The sequence below is a fragment of the Cnephaeus nilssonii genome, assembly GCF_951640355.1.
Source record: "Cnephaeus nilssonii genome assembly, chromosome: 14".
Taxonomy (NCBI): Eukaryota; Metazoa; Chordata; class Mammalia; order Chiroptera; family Vespertilionidae; genus Cnephaeus; species Cnephaeus nilssonii.
Genome location: NC_137085.1, coordinates 33,333,666 through 33,355,032, shown reverse-complemented (window position 1 = coordinate 33,355,032; position 21,367 = coordinate 33,333,666). Strand labels below are relative to the sequence as shown.

Here is a 21,367-nt window from a genome sequence, read left to right as displayed (position 1 = left end):
GCAGCCTACAGCCTGTAATAACTTTTTTTTTAATTTATTGATTTGAGAGAGACATAAAGTGGGAGGGGGGAGAGAGAAACATTGACTTGTTGTTCCACTTATTTATGCATTCATTTGCTGCTGCTTCTATGTTCCCCCCACTGGGGATCAAGCCCGCAACCCAGGCATGTGACCTTGACCGGAATCGAACCTGGGACCCCTCAGTCCGCAGGCTGACGCTCTATCCACTGAGCCAAACCGGCTAGGGCTAAGACACACATTCTTGAATAAGGATTTATCACTTTATTGACCTGGACTAATACAAACAAGCCAATTGGCTAGTGGCAATTAAGTCCACTTAGTGAAGTCTATGTGTATTTTATTTTATTTATTTATTTTAAATATATCTTTATTGATCTCAGAGAGGAATGAAGAGGGATAGAGAGTTAGAAACTTCGATGAGAGAGAAACATCAATCAGCTGCCTCCTGCACACTCCCTACTAGGGATGTGCCCACAGCCAACGTACATGCCCTTGACCGAAATCGAACCCGGGACCCTTCAGTCCACAGGCCGACGCTCTATCCACTGAGCCAAACCGGCCAGGGCGTCTATGTGTATTTTAGCTGACACCTTGGACCCTGAGTTCATAAAGATAACAAGAACCGTGGGACCAAAAAAGAAAAAGAAAGAAAAAATAATTAGCAAAAGAAAAACATGAAAGCACAAAAGCATCTTTATTGATGTTATTATGGCCATAGCTACCTATACTTACAGAATTCTCCAACACTGTTACCTATAAGACTCTGGAGATAGGAAAGGAACTAGTACTTTTCAGATGCAGACATGTCTTCTTTCAAAGGCTCTGGTATGAGTGGGAGTGGGGGACCCATAATGAACAAAAATAAGAAAACCATAAACATTTTATATACATGCAAAAAGGCAAACACAATGACAAAATGTTTAGACTAAAGAAATCATGTGAAATAGAAAGTAACACTTATTAGTAATATATGTGAAAAAATTATTTTATTTGCCTTGAGCAGATGCCTTAATTTTTCTTTCCTTTGTGAGGGCACTAACTAAACTAAAATGACAAGATGTTCACTTCAGAATATATTATTCAGGATATTATTTATATGTGTGTGTATTTATATAGCATATAAAGGATATATGTTTAACTGGAGGAAGGAAAAATCTGTACCTCTGATAATTTAGAAGTCAGTTCACATTTGCATTATTAAATCTAATCACTGTTGGTTGGATAAACCTTTATTTTGAGTTGGCTTTCAGAAAATGTATTTATATTGCCACAGATAAAACAAATATGTGTCAATTTCTTGGGCAAGCAGGATTCCAGTATCAAAATACATTCTTACAAGATTTCTAAATTATTTAAAATAGGGACCTTCATTAATAAGTATATATTTGTCCTATATAATAAGAGGCTAATATACAAATTGTCCCCTTGACTGGGAGTTCGACCAGGAGTTCAACCAGGAGTTTGACCAGGGGGTGGGGCAGGCCAGCCAACCGCTGGCGGCCCCGGACCGATCGGCCCCAATCGAGGCAGGCCAGCCAGACCCTACCTGTGCACAAATTTGTGCAGTGGGCCTCTAGTTAATATATAACTGCTATGCTTTGTTAAGGCACTGGCTTTTGCCATTATATATTTATATATACATTATATAGGATACACATTAAATATGTCATACAAAACAAAGGCAAAAGGAGGAGACTCACTTAAAACCAGAATCTGACTTCAAATAGTCTGTTAAAAACAAAATTTCCAAGATAGTTTATAAATTCATTGTTTGAAGCAGTTTCTCATTGGGCCAATATTATAAACTGTAGTTCATTTCCCAGTTAAGTCCACAGAAGTCTATTTAACCCATAATTTAAGTGAATTTTAGTACCATGCTTAAGAGATATATTAACTATTCACCAATTTATAAGTTTATATTGGTTTGGTTTTCTTTTCCTATAGCTGTGGGACCAGGGAACCCTATTCCCTAGGGGCTAGAAACTAAAAAAAGGAATCATTAAGTCTTTGAGCACAGGTAATAGTTTGGGTCTTAGGTAAGGTGGTCAGGTTCAACAGCAACAGAGAAAGGGGCAAAAGAAAAAAATAGCAGCATCAGATAAGAAAAAATCGAGTCAGCAAGGAAGTGAGTGATTCATTGAGTGGGCATCTATAAGGGTGTTTTTGCTACCATCCCACCCAAACGTTAATTAATTTAAGAAACAACTTTATTTTAAGTGAAACTTTGGAAAAGTAATAAAAATCACAATATAAGTAAAAAAGTAAAAAAAAAAATCTCTCTGGTCATTATAAGGGAATATTTTCTGTGATTAAAAAATATAGTGCAAAAGTAAAAACTGTATTATGTTGGGCAAATCAATATTTAGTTCTTAATCCCAAATGAAGTTATTATATAATAAGGTTTAGACAAAAAATATTGAAGAAAAATTTTCATTTACTTACTTACAGCCCCAATGTAGTCTGGCCTGTCTGGGTGCAAAGCCTGACTAAACAGGTTGTAGAGAAAATTCTCAGATGAAGTGCATCGTATTATTAAAGATCCTCTAGCTCGACTTCAAGTTTTATAGGTGTACTAGAGGCCTGGTGCACGGATTCGTGCACAGGTGGGGTCCCTCAGCCTGGCCTGCGTCCTCTCGCATTCCGGGACCCCTCGGGGGATGTCAGACTCTCGGTTTCGGCCCTATAAGCTAGCCTTCAGGGATCGGGCAGAAATCGTCACTCCAACATCCCGAGGGATGTAGTAGTGTGCGAAGCGGCAGGCAGCCGGGAGAGGAGTCCAAGCCCAGGCCGGGCACCACACCGCTTCTGCTCATCCCAGCCCTGCTGAACCAGCCACTGCTGGGTAGCACTGCCGCAGAGGCAGAAGAGTCTTGTGCCACCGTAGCTGTGCTTGCCAGTCACGAGCTGGGTGACTGGCTCCCATCAGTCAGCTGTGGGGTGCACTGACCACCAGGGGGCAGCTCCTGCATTGAGCATCTGCTCCCTAGTGGTCAGTGTGCGTCATAGCGACTGGTCAAATGGTCAACCGGTCACTTAGGGTTTTATATATATAGATTCCATGTGACCAGATATATTTTCCTTGAAATGTTAGAATGCTTTAGTGTTATTCTATTATTGCTTCCCTGTTCCATAGAACTGCACTCATTTCTCCCATTTTTAGTAGCATAAAGAGAGAGATGTTGAATAGATAGGGCAGGAAAGAAATGAAAACTTATATTCCATAATATTATCAAACCAATATTATAACATTCTAAATACAATTCCAGAAAAAGAACAGAAGCCATATTTAAAAAATCAAGACTGATCACTCAACCTCTGTGGGTTCTAGGACCATAAATTAACCTTAATCCACAAACCTAGCCAGTTGCCTTAGCCCACAGACTACATTTTGGCACAGGTTTTTAGCTGTGTCAATACATATATAGTAGGTCACTTTCCCTCAGACATAAGCAATATTTAACTGGATCTTTTTAAAATAACAAAAATATACTTGTATTTGAAAATAACAATAACAAACATAAGATATAATTATTGCATTATAACATACTTACATAATATACTTTTATATTATATAATAATATACATTTGATGGATATACAGTTTATTATTCTACTCTTTGTCTTGTTCTTCAAATATGCCTGGAAAAGAATTTTAGACAAATTTATAAGTGGAAATATTTAAATGTTCCATTACTTGACAGTAATGGAAAATGTGTGTTTGGTTATTATGGAAAAGCAAATCAAAAGTTCTATTAATAACTACCTAAGTTTTTAAGTCACTCAGTTTCCTAGCTATTTCGATGGAATCAGCGGTCATAGATCCAACCCCAACTCCAAGACTGGACCTTCGTAATGATAGTTCCAAGGCAGAAATCTGACGTAACTCTTTACGACACAATTTTACAGGCATGACACCATGAAGCTGTCCCACGTTTCCCATTGGCTGAATTTGGGGTGATGGTTGACTGTGAGGTTTTGTAAACTGATTTTCATCTATTTCTGTTTTATCCTCGTCGCTTAACAAATGCCCTCTAGTGGGTGCTAAAGAGCTATAAATTGGAGGTAATTCAGGATCGTCTTCCCAGAGCTTCTGAGAATTTGTTTGTGTTCTTGAGCTGCTTGCTGAACTGTCTAATTCTCTTTCCCTTCCACTTAATTTCATACTTTCAGTTCTGGATGCCCATTTTAATTCTTCTGAAACCATGCTTGCTTCTTCTGGGTTCAGGACTCCATCTCCAGCATCATGATCTAAAAATAATCCAAAAAGCAAAGAAAATTAGAGTTCCTCAAAAGCAGGTATTTCAGTCATGACATCCTAACATTATTACATTAGTGTTTTTCTTTTTTATTGAGTTTATTGGGCTGATATTGGTAAATAAAATTATATAGGTTTTCAAGTGTGGTAATTACATTATTATCACTCATAAATTGTCTTTCAGCTTTTTTTGTTAAATAATTTCTTAGACAAATATAAGTGTGAATATGAACTATTCTGATTTTACTTTGAGACATCTTGCATGTGACTAACTGAGAACTTTTTGCTCTGGAACAAAGTTGAAAAATAGTCTGCTAGTGATTTTGGTACTCCCTGGAAACATGGAAGTGTTTGGGCCTCTCTGGTGCCCTTCCAACCTGCCCTCCACTGGGATTGCCACCGGTGATCACATTCTAAATCCTAGCTGAGTGAAGCCAGCACTGGAGAATACTGTCTCTGCCCCATATCTCCAGCGACTCTTCTGGGACTTGGCATTATGTGCGTGAAAATCTAGTCTTGATAGGAGGGTTCTACTCTCTGAATATACTCTGGGGGTCTATTATCGAAACGGAGATGGGAGCAAAGCCCCTCAGTGAGGGACACTCTGCTGGAACAAAGCCTGAGGTTCTCAAATTATAGAATCATCAAATAGCAAAGACAAAAACTTACTTAAGGGAAGCAGGTACTGGACCTCATATAATGAAAAATGCCAACTTTAACATATGTTGACACATGGTTAGTACACTTCTAGACCTATGAACATCAAGTTTAAAAACAGAAGTTGTACAATGGCAACTCCCAAGCCAAATCTGACCCACAGATAGGTTTTAGTAAGCCTATAATACCTGACCCAAAATTTGAAAATTTGAAAGTTTCTAGAAAAAAAGAGAGAACTGACAATTTCTGAACAGCAACTGGAACAGAGTTGCCCCTGTCCACTTAGACAACAGCTGCAGTCCCCTCTGCTCACTTTGGCTTCCCTGGCTCCTGCAGTCATGTTAGTTTGTGACTCCTGGTTTAAAACATAATTTGTTTTCTAGTATTTAAAATTCTCTCAAAAAACACCTGAATAAGCAAATGACATAGATCCTCACAAAGAACTAGCAGATCCTCACAAAGCTGACCACAGACAGTACTCCCAAGGTTTGCTTCACATTAGAGTCAATAGGAAGTTTTAAAAATCCTAATGCCCAGGTCACAGTGGCACATGTGGAAGAACACAGATGGGTTCACTGGAGAAGCCCACTCCCAAGCCAGTCTTGGATTCTTCACAATAGAAAGTTTCCCTCTTCCAGAATTTTACCATTAGGGAACAAATTAGAGAAAGATTACAGTAATTCACCCAAGGTCACACAGCTAGTAAAATAAGAAGTTAGGAGTCCAACCCAGATCTTCTTTATTTTTTCTTCTTGTTTTATTAAACCCAGATCTTCTGATTCTAGTATCCTCAAAGAGTTTTATAGTGATTTAAATTGACATACGGATAGAGACTGAAATATGTAAACAAGTGCATAGACTGCATGTCCATATAAACTGATTCTATTCTCATAAAATATGTTACAAAACAGATGCACTATACAGAGACATGACTCAAAAGTGACCACAATATTTTGGTCAAAAGATTAATTTTAAAAATATATATTTTATTGATTTGTTTACAGAGAGGAAGGGAGAGGGATAGTTAGAAACATCGATGAGAGAGAAACGTCAATCAGCTGCCTCCTGCACACCCCCTATTGGGGATGTGCCCACAACTAAGGTCCATGCCCTTGACCGGAATCGAACCTGGGAACCTTCAGTCCACAGGCTGACGCTCTATCCACTGAGCCAAACTGGGTAGGGCAAAAGATTTTTATGCATTTGAAAATGCTAAAAATACTCAAAGAAGATAAATACAAGCCCAATAGGCAGACAATGAAAAGAGTACTATAAAAACTAATGAACTGAATACCAATTAATATGTATTAACTAGAGACCTGATGCACAAAATTCGTGCAAGAGTAAGCCTTCCTTCCCCCGGCTGCCAGCACTGGCTTCCCTCTGGCACCCGGGACCTGGGTTTCCCTCCGGGACCGGGCTTCCCTCGCAGCCCTGGCTTCTTCTGAAAGGTGGTCCAGAAGGACGTCTGGTCTAATTAGCATATTATGCTTTTATTATTATAGATTAGGATACTAACTATTAAGCATATAGTATTTTTTAGAAAACTCAGAATTTAATATGTTTAAGTTGCTATATTTTATAATTCAAACCAATCTTGTTTAGTGTCATTATTATTAGAGTAACATTTTGAGATAAGATATAATACAAGCTATATTCCCAATATGATTCCAACTTTTTTTTTTTTAAAGCATGAGGAAAATACTGACAAGAATTATACTAAATGTTAATAGTTCTGGATAGAATTATGGGTGTGTTTTTTTTGCTATATTTTTCAAATTTTTCTATAATGACTATATATCACTTTTTATAGACAAAAATAAAAGTTTTTAAGATGGGTCAAAATAGAATAGTAAATTAGCTGAAATCATATCTTTTTTTTTTTAATCCTCACCCAAGGATATTTTTTCCATTGATCTTTAGAGAGAGTAGAAGGGAGTTACTTTAGGTTAGGGAATACAAAAGCCCACGGCACATAGCAAGCAAGCAATCAATATGTGTAGTTTCCTTCACACATATACATTTATACATTCATTAATTTTCCCTGTGGTTTGCTTTATACATAGACTAGAGAATTACTTTTGTTTACAGAGCCAAATAGAAGTTAAATTTATCTAGTCCTAAGTAACCAAATCAATTGGGAAAAGCTGAACTACAAATCAGACCGACTTCACCAAATGCTAGAAAAACAGTGTTAGCATGACAAGTAGCACTAAATGCTTACGTTCAGATGGTACCGGTGGCCTCCGAACTGCTTCCCCTAACAGTTCCTTAAGTTTCTTCTTAAGATCTCTGCTGGTTTTCTTATAGAAATAAAGATCTTTTTCCAGCTGTTGGATTTTATCTTCATATGATTTTAAAGTTTCCATAATGCCTTCGCCATCTTGCTCTATAAAATAGAAATTTACATTTAAAATCAGCTTAAAATAAATGTTTGAAATTATGTATTTTCATATTTAAAGGGTCAGATTATGTTACAATGTATCTGTTACCTGAATGGATTTGTTTCCACCTACAATTTGGATTCTTCTGCCTGTAAAATTTTTCAAAGTAGGAATGATACCTTAGTCACCTTCTCTACCCTACCCCCACCACATTTTTATGATTCATAAGCACTTTCTGAATAACTCCTAACTAGATTTATCTTTAGAACAAAGTTCTTTTCTATTCAAAGTTCACATTTGGAACTCTGTCCATCAGCTACATCAATATCCAAGTTTGTATCAGGAACAGTGGGTATATGAAAAATCACAAGCCTTTGACTATACGCCCAGAGAATATACAACAAAAAAACATCTCAAAAAAACTAAAAAACAAGCAAACAAACCCAAAAACAGTCAAAAGAAGCTAGAAATACTAAATTACAAAGGAAAACACAACAAAAGAAGGGGAAGTAGCATAGTAACAGGGTGGGACAAAAGTAGGTTTACACTTGTGAGTAGGAGAAACACAGGGTTTATTCTTATACTAGAGGTCTGGTGCACGAAATTCATGGACTGGGGGGGGAGGGTGTTCCTCAGCCCAGCCTGCGCCCTCTTGCAGTCCAGGAGCCCTCGGGGGATGTCTGGCTGGCGGCTTAGGCCTGTGGGGAGTGGGCCTAAGCCAGTAGTCGGACATCCTTAGCGCTGCAGCAGAGGCAGGAGAGGCTCCTGCCACCGCCGCTGTGCTCGCCAGCCATGAGCCCGGCTTCTGGTGCACTGACCACCAGGGGGCAGCTCCTGCATTGAGTGTCTGCTCCCTGGTGGTCAGTGCACATCATAGCAACCTTTTGTTCTGCCTTTCAGTTGATTTGCATGTTAGCCCTTTATTATATAGGACTAGAGGCCTAGTGCACTAATTCGTGCACAGCTGGGGTCCCTAGGCCTGGCCGGTGATCAGGGCCAATAGGGGCCATCTCACCCAGTCCCGATCAGGGCAGGCAGATCAGTGCAGCTGGCCGGAGGGAGAGACCATGGGAGGTTGGCCGGCCAGGGGGGAGGGACTGCGAGAGGTTGGCCAGCTGCGGGGAGGGACCAGGGGAGGTTAGCTGGCTGCAGGAGGTTGGCTGTGGGAGTGCACTGACCACCAGGGGGCAGCTCCCGCATTGGAGCATCTGCCCCCTGGTGTTCAGTGTGCGCCATAGCGATTGGTCATTCTGGTCATTCAGTCGTAATGGTCGCTTAGGCTTTTATATATATATAGACTAGAGGCCCAGCGCACAAAATCGTGCATGGGTAGGGTCCCTAGGCTTAGCCTGTGATCAAGGCCATCTTCTGCCCGCTCGCCAATCCCCAGTCCCGCCCCGCTGCCACCCCCCAGTTCGCCGTGGTTCCCCAATGGCAGCATAGCTCTGGTTCCCCAGAGCCTGCAGGCTGGGGGGAGGGACCAAGAGCTCAGCTGTTCCGCCTGCTTGCCAGTCCCACCCCGCCGCCACTCACCTTGGTTCACCATTCACCATGCTGCGATCAGAGCCTGCAGGCTGGGGGGTGGGGAGGGACCGAGAGGTAGTCAATGCACCTCATGGCGACTGGTTGAGCGGTCTTTCCACTTATGGTCGCTGGCCTTTTATTATATAGGATTATTATTTATTTATTAATAATGTGTTTTTTCCATAATGTAAACCTATTTTTACCCCACCCTGTATATTAGAAATTATATTAAAATACCATTTTTAGAGCCTTAAGGAAGAACTAAAATAAAGTAAGCAGAGCACATTTGAATAATATGATGTAAGGGATCCTGTCATCAGGCAACTGGATGTCAATTAACTGGTTATAGAATTAACTTAGAGGCAAATTGCCCAAGCACTCAAATTCACATATTTTCCAATTTTCTGCTTCCTTGGTTTGCTTCTTCCAGATCCCTTTAAAAGCATTTCCAGCTATAGATGCATAAGAATCAGGACTAAGCAGCTAAGTGGCCTGGACTGAAGCATTACCAGTATCCCCTGGCAGTGATTTTGTTGTCATAGCAACTGCTTGTTTACCAGCCATATGCCCAGGTAATGTGAGGACTGACTGCTATGACAGCTCTTTCCACACCAGAATTGATGGTTGAACTATTGTGCACTGATAACAGTATTTGCCTATTAATGGCAGACTAATTTTGACCTAAGATATAACCTTAATGCATAAAGGTTATAATCAGCTGAAAATTATAACAAGAAATATAACTAGAAATCTGTCAGAGCCTATCACTTTAATTTTATGAAGGGAAAGTAATTTAAATATCAGTTACTGTATCCTTAGGAGGCAGAAAATTTTCAACTGTACACCACAAAGCCAGAAGTCATTCCACAACTCTATGTAAAAACTAGACCAACAACAAAGTAACAGGATTGCAGCAGTTCTTTTGTGTGACAGTGGGGTAAGCACATGGGGTGGCATTTCAAGCATGAATAGCCCTACATCAAAGGCTAACCAAAACATAGAAAGCAGAAAAACATGAATAAGCAGTAACTGTATAGCTGCTGGACTTTTAAGTGATCAAATGCTGTTCTATCTTCCTTTCCAAATCCCCCTCCTACATATCTCCTATACAGAACTGACAACGGGGCAGGCAGGTACCTGGGAAATGATGTAACAGCAACTGCATTTTTTGCTCATGTTCCTTTTGTTGGAAGGTCAGTCTCCGGTCACATTGCAATTTCAGATGTTCCAGTGCAGATTCCAATTCACGAAACATATTATCCCGTTCCAGAATCTTCATTTTCATTTCTTTATTCTGTAACTGTAGTTTTCGCTCAGTTTCTCGCAAATTAACCACCTAGCAAATACATTTTTTTGATCTTTTCAGTCTGTCTTAGATAGCCTGGTACAATAGATTAATCTACTTCTGTTAGGCAATGTAAGATGAACTTCCTTAATCACCATGGTATAACTAGGCAAATGCTTTGTAACAGACCCACAAAATAACCTAACAGTCTTTTGAATTTGTTGAGATTCTGAATTGGTAGTAATTTTATTTCAGTATAATGTTGCTCTACTAACCGCTCCTCCAACATTTCTTAGACATTTGTAATCCTATAATTTACATTTATAATCCTATAATTCTATTTCTTTAGTCTAAGAAGATATTAAGAAGCTAAAGACTCTTATAACAGCCAGATAATTTCCCATGTGAAGTCCAAAATGGATGTTATAAATAAGTGACAAAATTTTTAAAACTCTATAAATACCAAGTTTGGTTTTAGATTGTCAATTTAGTCCATTGGGTTCTTCTCTGCATTGATATGAAGTAAAAAATGTCTGTGTCACAGAGCTTGTTAATAGTATAATGACTTTTTAAGAAAAATACTCACTTTTCTCAATGGTTCTCAGGATCAGATAATCCACTGACCTTGGCCTGGACGCTTTGTGTTAAGAACACTTACTCTAAGATTACCACAAAAGAGTTATCTATATCAAAACCTCCAGAGTACCCCACCATTTTTCTACCCTCCACACACCCAGCGATAGAATGCACTCTCACCAATAACAGCAGCTTACTACTGACAGTAACTATCCAAGAGGAGGGCTGTGCACAACATTTCTATTCATTGCTCATCTTTTTTTCACTTGTGTAACAGAATTAGAACTTTATTTTAAACTTCAGTGTTTTATTGCTCATTAGTTGTCTGATATTCCCTTAAATTGCATATACTTTTCAGAGAAAGAAGTTATCTACTTGTTTAACACTTCATAATATATATTTTAAAAGAATACATTAGAAAAAAAATGGATATAGTTCTCCATGGTACAGAGCATTTCTGGATCAGTAAATTGTCAAATACATATAAAATCCTATATAATAAAAGCCTAATATGCTAAGTGTCTGGTCATCCAGTCGTCTGTTCAACCAATCTAAGTGTAATATGCTAATAATATGCTAAGGCCACTCAACCACTCGCTATGACATGCACTGACCACAAGGGGCCAGACAGTCAACTGGTCGACCAGTCGCTATGATGTGCACTGACCACCAGGGGGCAGACACTCCAACTGGTAGGTTAGCTTGCTGCTGGGGTCCAACCAATCGGGACTGAGTGAGATGGGCCAGACACACCCTGGAGTCCTCCAGTGGTCCTTCCCTGGCTGGCCAACTTCCCACATCCCTCCCCAGCCCTGATCATGCAACGGTGGGGTCCCTCGGCCTGGCTGTGCCCTCTCACAATCCAGGACCCATCGGGGGATGTTGGAGAGCCAGTTTCGGCCTGATCCCACAGGCCAGGCCAAGGGACCCCACTGGTGCATGAATTTGTGCACTGGGCCTCTAGTATAAAATATTTTTATTCATATTAAGCATATTCAGGTTAGTGCTAAAATCTATTACTGTTTTTGCCAGTGATGTACCACTTCATCTCCATATCAATTCACAGGTTATGATGAAAAAGTAAGTGTACCCCTCTCCTACAGCAATGAAAGAAAGGTAACCCAAACTTGGAGGCCCTTGATTTTTCATGAGTGATCATTAGCAACATCTAAATCTAGAAAACATCAAGAAGCAGTGACTGAGGAATGTAAATTCTTTGATTTTAAAAACTACTTCTAAAAGCTCTTATTTCAGAAGGCCCTTCAACTTTAAGAACCACACCAAGTTAGGCGTACATACTTGGATAATCACAAAGCTTTCAGATGACAGCATGCAGTACTGTAGAAAGAAATCATGCTTAAATCTGGAGTTACACCATTTTATATGTCTTCTAATTTCCTTAAAAATTCTAAATATGTGAGATGTGTAAGCATCTGGACCCCTCTTTAGAAGAAAATCCTCTATCTCTCAAAAACTAACCTTATTGAAATATCTGAAAAGGATAGCTCTAATCTCAGTAGGATTCAGGCCAATTAGTTTTTCCAAGACGTTTGCTTCACTATGAGAGAGGTTTTGAAATGAAACTCTGAGCGAGTTCTGGCGACTTTGGATACTTTCATTCTTGTACTCAATTGCAGCTTCCAAAGCTTCAATCCCTTCTTCAAGTTGGAAAAGAGCATGTTCTTCCTAAGATATAACACAACAGAAATCATTCATTTTATTTTATTATTATTTTTTTAAATATTTTTATTGATTTCAGAGAGGAAGGGAGAGGGAGAGAGAGAGATAGAAACATCAATGATGAGAGAGAATCATGGATTGGCTGCCTCCTGCACGCCCCCTACTGGGGATCGAACCCATGGGCCCTTGACTGGAATTGAACCTGGGACCCCTCAGTCCATAGGCCGACGCTCTATCCACTAAGCCAAACCAGTTAGGGCAGAAATCATTTATTTTAAATGAAATAGTATAACTTGGACTTTGTCACATACTAAGATCTTACTATGCTACATTAAGTCCTCACTTAATGTTGTCAATAGGTTCTTGGAAACTGCGACTTTAAGCAAAACAACGTATAACAAAACCAATTTTACCATATGCTAATTGATATAAACAAGAGTGAAGTTCCTATGGCATATATCTGGCCACAAAAACATCATCAAACCCCTAAATAAAGACCCAAAACACTTCTAATATTAAACACTGAAATAAATGTGAGCTATACATACATTTAAGGAAGGTTAATAAAAACAAGTAAGATAATGATTTTCCAACCCACTAATTCAGTTCAGGGTTATGGGTGGCTGAAGCCTATCTCTACACTCAGGGTGCAAGGTGGGAACCCTCCCTAGACAGGACACTCTTCCATTGCAGGGCACACTCACACCCACATTCACTCAGACTGGGACAATTTAGACACATGTATTCATCTAATGTGCACAGCTTTTGGGATGTAGGGGGAAACCTGAGTCCAAAGAGAAAACCTTCACAGACTTGGGGAGAAGGTGCAAATTCTAAATAGTGACCCCAGCCCGGAATTGATGCCTCCCCACCACCACCACCACCACCACCATCAACATTATAACGAAATGACTTCGAATGAAATGACATTACTCAAGGACCTTGCTGTATTTGAGTCTAATGGGCATTACCTTTCTTCTACTAAACTTTAAGGAAAGAATGTTTATTGAGTGTGTGCTATGCTACACAGTGTGCTTATGTTGGTATACACATATGTAACATATAATCACTGAATCCCTGCAATAAACCTATTAGTAAAATGGAAGAGGCAGAAGCTTAGGTGAGTTATGAAACATCCCAAGGTCATACAGCAAATGCTGAACACCAAGCCTCAGCCCACAGGATTAGCAGTTTTGTAATATATCTCCCTCCATAGCTCCTAAAGTGTATATTATGTGTCAGGGAGATCTGGAGACCCCTTGATGTTTCTTCAAATATCTATTAAAACAATATATTGCTAGGAGGGAAAGAAGAAATAAGATTCAGAATAAATTAAGATCTAAATCAGAGTTGAGTCTCTAAGGGAAAAACAATATGGCATTAAAAAAAAAGTAGTGAGGATTTAAGGACATGAAACATTTCATAAGAGACATCATTGGAGGGGAAATATGGCAGCATAATATTTTTTTATATGCCAGAGATTTCCTTTGTAGGAAAGAAATACGATGAATATCTATCAGAAAATCTAGTGGTTCTCTGAACTATCCAAATAACATGTTATTTGGGGGGAGGGATCCAAATCTTGGTAAGAAATTTTTCACACTTGCCGAGACCTCAAGATATATATATATATATATATATATATATATATATATATATATATATATATATATATATATATTTGTACATGTGTTGGAGGTTACCTCAACTCTAAGTTCCTGAGTGCAGAGTATCTTGTCTATATTCATGCCCTGGTTGCCTAGCACAGTATGTTACACAGTTTAAATTCATTGTCTATTGAATGAGTTGATGAAGAAGAAAAAAAATATATTTTTTTCATTATGTCTTGGTTATATGACCCAAATATTTCTTTCCACTCATCTCCCCAGCATTTCCAGGAAAATAATGTCAGTACTTTAATTTACCTAAAAAACAGAGTGATTTCCAGAGCTTCTTTTCTGAAATTCAGGGAAATAGTATGTAACAACCTATTCCAGTGAAAGGTCAAATAATATGTATTTTTAAAAGCTAGTTTATAAAATATCCTGAAAGAGCCATTTTGAACAAAGTGTTCTACAGCCATTTTATTTCTCTGTGCAATCACTAACCTTCAAGAACTTGATGATTTGACAATCACTCCATAAGAAAGAAAAAATAAACTTAAATCCTGAAAGGTACAAGGATGAATGAATCAGGAACCAGAAAATAAAAGTAAGTTATCCAAAGAACATATTTGACTCATGAATGCATAGTGTGATTATATTTTTACCAAAAACAAATGTGGAAATAGTTTGACTTTATATATGGCTGGGAACAATTAGGTGCTAATTTAATTCCTACAGTTTTGGATCCAAGTTAAGGAAGCACCAAGATACTATAAGACAGTATAGCAACTATGGAACCCTGACACCAGCCTGCTCCAATGGGGCTGCAGTGCCTAAATATCTGTGGATCCCACTAACCCAGCAATAGGTATAGATTGACAAGATGAGTGGCAATGGGAAACTGTCCCAGGATGAAAATTTGCCACAACTCAAACCATCAATTACCAAGAACTGACTATCCTTTATCATAGAGCACTTTTTAAAACAACTGTGTACCAAGGAGAGGTCTGGGTGGGGCCTGAGGCTCTGCATTTCTAACGCAGGTGACCCTGCTGCTGCCGGTCCAGAGGTCAGTGATCTGAGAATAATAGAAATGTAAAGCAATGGTCTCCATACCTTTTAGATCACACATACCAATCAATACAAAAAGAAAACAAAACTAAAAGTTTTGAGCAAGCACTACATATATGTATATTTCTCAACAAGTTAAATATATCTTATAATCCTAAAACATAAAATTGGAAGCTTACCTCAATTACTAGGCAACTACTCTGAATTATTATTTTTTTAAATCTTAGTTTCTGAATTTTACCAAAGGAAGTGATTTGCTTATATTAAAGTGTATAGTGATCTAAATCCTATTACTTTCCCAAATTAGAAAAATGTTTTGATTTATTGTGGAAAGAGAAAATAATTCCAAGCAAGTTTAAAGACATCAAAACAGCAAACCTTTCCACCTAGATTCTATTGTCTTGTGTCACATCAGCATTTCATGTTCCCCACCATCTGCTATTGGCAGGTGTATTTGTTAATATTAATCTCAGATTGAAAACAGTGGGAAGAGCAGAGCCCATTTCAGAGCCAACTAAAAAGAACCATGTGGTCACTGGGCCAGGAGCTTAGTTAGCTCTGCTGCAAGGAACTTGAATAGAACCTGTGGTCATTCCCAATTAACCTCTTTCGTGCAGACCCAGCCTGAGATTCTGCCTGTGGCTGTGCTTGTGGCCGAGTCGTGGGGTCTTATGACCCTAAGGAAAGGTTTGACTGGAGAAAGTATCTGTGCTCCAGCTCGGCTTTGAAGCAGAGCTTGGAATGTTCCAATGTGTCTATTACAATCAGCTTATAACTTTAAAAAAAATAATTAGTAGTGTTATGAAGTTATTTTTTTTAATGTTTTTTATTGACTTCAGAGAGAGGGAGGAGAGGGACAGAGAGAAACAAACATCAATGATGAGAGAGAATCATTGATCAGCTAGCTGCTTCCTTCACAACCCCTACTGGGGATTGAGCCTGCAACCCAGGCATGTGCCCTGACCGGGAATTGAACCAGGACCTCCTGGTTCATGGGTCGCCACTCAACTACTGAGCCACACCAACTGGGCTCAGCTTATTTATTTATTTATTTATTTAAATAAAGGTGTTTGGGGTTTTTTTAATCCTCATCCAAAGGTATTTTTCCATTGATTTTTAAAGAGACAGAAAGACAGAGAGAAATATCAATGTGAGAGAAACACATCCATTGGTTGCCTCCTGCAGGAGCCTGCAACCGAGGTACGTGTCCTTGACGGGAATCAAACCCGGGAACCTTTGGTCTGCAGGCTGATGCTCTATCCACTGAGCCAAACCGGCTAGGGCTGGGCTCAGCTTATAACTTTTAATGGGAACACAAGAGCTGAAGATAGCAGCAGCATCCTCCTTTCCTGAACTGCCAAGTCGAGCCTTTATAGGTAAGAAATGTATGAATGTGTGTGTATGAGGAGGAGGAGGGGAAAAGAACCATGTGGAAGAAGGGTGCAGAGAAGCTCACACAAATAAATGGAACCCCACCGAGGCTCATGACTCCCTCACACCAACCCAGAGTGGCTGCTACACTGGTAGCATGCACACTCCTCTATTTTCACCACAAAACTTTACATGTCTTTAGTTATAGAATTCCACGTGAAGAAGAAACTTTCTTGATGGCAATAATGGACCATTTACCCTTCTGCAAACATAATTTGCTCATTCCCATCTCTATGCCTTATTTAACAGTGTTCTATCTATAAAATGGCCTTTTCTATATTGACCAGTTTAGTATATTATGTTTTTCATAATCTAGCTCATTTCTAATCCACCAAGACTGTCCTAATAATCTTCCCCCACATGATCACTGCATTGCTTTGTATAAATAATAAGTATGGCTTATTTATGTTCTTCAGTGTTTAGAGTTTTCTTATCCTTCTATTTTCTCCAGATAGAGTATGAATCTCTCAAGAGAAGCATAATGCTTTTTTTGTTTCTTCTATTGGGCCCAGTAACAGTCTTGGGCAGGCAAGAATTCCTTAAATACTTATATGTTTTTCTGTATTTTAGGCTCTCATACCTTCCAATTTATAAACTTGGGCTCCAATTTAAACAGTCTTGTGAGGACAGCCAGAATATGTGATCCTCTGCACAGCTACCTATGTTGAGTGATAAAACGACAGTAGAGGCTTATAATACCACATAGCCCTCAATTGACTTAATTTTCAACACTTTTCATCAACTCAGTGAGCAATAATCTAATATCATGAAATCCTTTCTCCTCTTCCCTCTTAACTAGTTCCCTTTAACTTCCTCTCATACTTTCTCTAAAACACTACAAGATTCATCAAGGTGCATGTTTCCCAGCTACTCACTTTCTCTTAGCAAGTTTCTCTTGCTTTGGTAATGACAAGACATCACCAATAAATATTCACACATCTCTTTCTGAATAAATATTCACAAAGAAAATTCTGGCTCAAAAATTCATTGTTGTCTGATCAAGTAAGGTACAGGTACCATTGCCAACTGAGGTAAAATTCTGAAAAAAAGACAAAGTCTGGGGCAATTTGAAAGCCATGAATGAAATACCTTTTCATATTAAAAAAAAATAAAGGTGAGAGAAGCTATATGGTCCCTTAAATGAAAACTAACTAAAGGGTATTTTTATTAGGGTTTGAATTTTATGCATCTATCTGGAAGGGACATGCTCCTGAACATTGGGCCTTTCTCAACCAAGGTAATAAGAAGAATTAATCCTTAATGCCTGGACAATCATTGTATGTAATGAATTGCCTAGTATCATTCAAGAAAGATGCACAGAGAGAAGGGAGGTGCCTTCTTTGGAAGAAATGAGAAAAAAGAGTCCCTTCAAATCATTGTCTGTTTTGTGAGTTCAGATAAGTAACCCAGCTGAGAAGGGCCAGACTCAAGGAAAAGGGTTAGTCTCCCAACCCCTGGCAATCCAGGAAGGGGTCACCCACATTCATGGACCTCTACATAAGGACATGGCGGTCTCTAGTCATGCATGGCTTGTGGTGCCAGGTAAACTCATTTCATCTGACAAAGTCTCAAGGAAACAAAGTTCACCAGATTTATCATTTTTTATGTTTAAGTGACAGAGGGAGGAAATCATCCAAGTGGTCCATCATACAGCACTTCCAGTTTCAAAGAATACTGACTTACTTCAGGCGATAACACGCTACCATTTTTAAGTTTCTCTTCCACACTGTTTCTTCGTCTCTGTAGCTGATCTTTTTCTTTCTGGAGGGCTTGAACTTGTTCTGAAATCTTTATTTTCTCCTCAGCTGTGCTGCTCTGGAGCTGCACATTCTTTTTGGACAACTCTTGGTCCAACAAGTTCAGGCGAGTTGATATTTTCAAACTATCTGTGCTTAAGGCCTAAAAAGATACAATCAACAAGAACCCCAAAAAATTAGAAATCCAGATTGCATATAATTAGGAAAAACATAGAAAAAATTACTAAATGAGTATTTTTTTAGGTTCTACATTATTTTCTCCCATGGATTTTTTTTTTGGGGGGGGGAGATGTAGGGAGACTTCATTTTCTAAAATCTTAAGTTTAATGCCTTTTTTTAAATGAAAAATCAAACAATGAATTTACTACCAAATATTGCTTGGCCACACCAGACCACACAGCATAGGTTTTGAGCGGTACTATTTTTCTTTTATTATTTTCTAAATTGAACTTTTCTTCTTTGGCCTGGTTACATAGTAGAATTAATTACATTAAAATTTCCTCGAGTTTGAGATTTGGTTGGTTTATTATTTAAACATATAATTTGTTTCTACTCATTTCATTCTGGTCAGAAAATACAGCCAGTCAGATTTATGGAGCTCTTAATTATGGACTAAGTTAATTTTTAAAATATTTTTTCATCAAAGTAATTATATGTTTACTAGAGGCCCAGTGTACAAAATTCGTGCACGGGTAGGGTCCCTAGGCCTGGCCAACGATCAAGGCTGATCAGGTTCGCCACCTCCCTGCCTCCTCCTTCCCTTGCTCCCTCAGCACCCCACTGCCACTGCTGGTCACCCACCATGTTCCATGCTGCCCCCTGGTGGTCAGCGTATGTCATAGTGAGCTCCCGTTCTCGTTGTCGAACTCCCGAGGGGACACTTTGCATATTAGCCTTTTATAAATATAGATACTACCATAAGGGGTATAATTTTTTTAAAAGCCACCCTCTCACCTGAGTCCCATTCCCCAGAAACAATCATCTTCAATGTTTTAGCTATTTCTTCTGGTATTTATGTCCATGTTTCTAAAGAATATTATCAATTTTAGATACTGTCTACTGACTGTCAATCATGGAAGGTAATGATTTAGCACTTTCATGCCTTCAGTTTCCTTATACTTTTAAATTTTTTGTTGATTTTTTAAAGAGAGAAACATCGATTTGTTGTTCCATTTATTTATGCATTCATTGATTCTTTTTTTACAGCTTTTTATTGACTTTATTAACCCTTTGTACTCACTTGCTTTTTTCTATTCCTTTATTCTATTGCTAACCGTGTCGAGTCACACTCGACATCCGAGTGCAAAGGGTTAATTTTTAAATATATATTTTTATTGATCTCAGAGAGGAAGGGAGAGGGAGAGATAGGAATATCAATGATGAGAGAGAATCATTGATCAGCTGCCTCCTGCACACCCCCTGCTGGGGATCAAGCCCACAACCCAGGCATGTGCCCTTGACCAGAATCAAACCCGGGACCCTTAAGTCCACAGGCCAAACCAGCTAGGGCCATTGGTTTATTCTTGTATGTGCCCTGACTGGGGATCGAATCCCCAACCTTGGCATATTGGGACAATGTTCTTAACAACTGAGCTACCCAGCCAGGGTTCTTATAAGTATTCCTTAAATACTGGAAAAAAAAAATACTGCATAATCTTTTTATGCCTTTTATTCAGAAAAGAACCAGTAATATGACAGTCTCAAGTTTTCCTTCTGTTTTAACATAATCTTCAAAGAATCAATTTTGCTTTGATTGACTGTGGATTTCATTTATTTGTACTCTCTACTTATGTCAGTATGTGTTTGCTCCTAAATATTACATCTTGTTGAAACTATAAAATATCTGCTCTTTTTCCCCCCTGTATCATAAACTTATTTCCATAAAAAGATTTTTTCCTTATTCCTTTTTTATTTTTTCTCTTCTTCTTTTGTGATACAGAACATAACATAGAGTTCCCAGGTTATTTTCTCCTATTTACTCATTTGATATTTTAATTTGGTAATCCCCTTTTCTCTTGTTTATGTTTTGAGGGACAGTTTTTAAAACTTCACATTGAAAAAAAAAAAAGAACTTCACATTGACAGCCAGTATGAGCAAGCTACCTGGATATAGCACCAGCAACTAGGGTGGTTGGAGGGGATGCCCCTACCTCTGTATCCATCAGCCTGGTGCTGATAGCTATTTGGGGAACAGAGAACAGAGCATCCCTGTCTGCCTATTATATTGAGGTGGAGAAGTTAAGAACATAACACTGTCAACTCAGATCCTACTGATCTAGAGTTTGGCTGAAAGGCAGATCTAATAAAGAGGCAGGTCACTGATCCTCTCTGTTCATTAAATCAGTATATAGATTGACCTCAGACTCCAGGCCTGCTGGAGACAAAGTTTTGGGTGAGAAAGTCCTTTTCAAGTCTGTGGCAAGCCAGCTTCATTTTTAGATTCTGTTTTTGCTGTTGCTAATTTTGAAGATACACAAAGATATATTTAAAATGTATTTTATGGTCCTCTACTCCCTTCACAATCATTTTTTCAAAACTTGAAATTGAGGCAAACTCTTTCATAAAACTACTTTGACTGGCTCATAAAATCCAAGTCTCTAGAAAAAACTTTTGTAAAGGTCCCCAAATCTTCATAATTTGAAAAATAAATAAATCTTCATTATATAATATCTTCTTTTATAGAAATCCTGAAACCTCTAACTTTAGATAGTAGTGATAGCTAGGTCATTTTCAAGTCTATTTTTCCAGATTACCAATGTTCAGTATACAACATCAAATAGTACAATTTATTTAGAAAATATCCACTAAAGTTAATAATAGAGGTCTCCAGGGGAAATGGAGAGTTATTGCTTAATGGTTAGAGAGTTTCTGTTTGGAGTAATAAAAAGTTTTAGAAACAGACAGTAGTGATGGTTATACAACATTGTAAATGTAATTAATGCCACTGAATTGTACATTAAAAATGGTCAACATGGTACATTTTACTTATGTATATTTTACCACAATTTTAAAAATACAAATAAATAGTAATAAATAAATCATATTTGGCAGAACATTGAACTTTTTACTTAAAAATTGAATAGATTTCAGTTATGGCCATTAGATAAACAGTAATAAGCAAAA

At 38.4% G+C, this 21,367-nt stretch overlaps 1 protein-coding gene across 1 annotated transcript in view; it reads right to left on the bottom strand.

Moving 5' to 3' along the window:
• Positions 1–691: 691 nt before the first annotated feature.
• The window catches only part of KIF27 (kinesin family member 27), an 88,019-nt gene continuing 67,343 nt past the window's right edge, over positions 692–21,367 (bottom strand). Inside the window, exons 13-18 of the mRNA XM_079790482.1 lie at positions 18,171–18,386; positions 12,181–12,387; positions 9,978–10,176; positions 7,157–7,321; positions 3,784–4,268; positions 692–3,659 (exon numbers count right to left, since the gene is read on the bottom strand). Coding sequence (XP_079646608.1) covers positions 3,784–4,268; positions 7,157–7,321; positions 9,978–10,176; positions 12,181–12,387; positions 18,171–18,386 — 1,272 coding nt within the window. The 3' untranslated portion in view covers positions 692–3,659. The remainder of the gene's footprint in view (positions 3,660–3,783; positions 4,269–7,156; positions 7,322–9,977; positions 10,177–12,180; positions 12,388–18,170; positions 18,387–21,367) is intronic.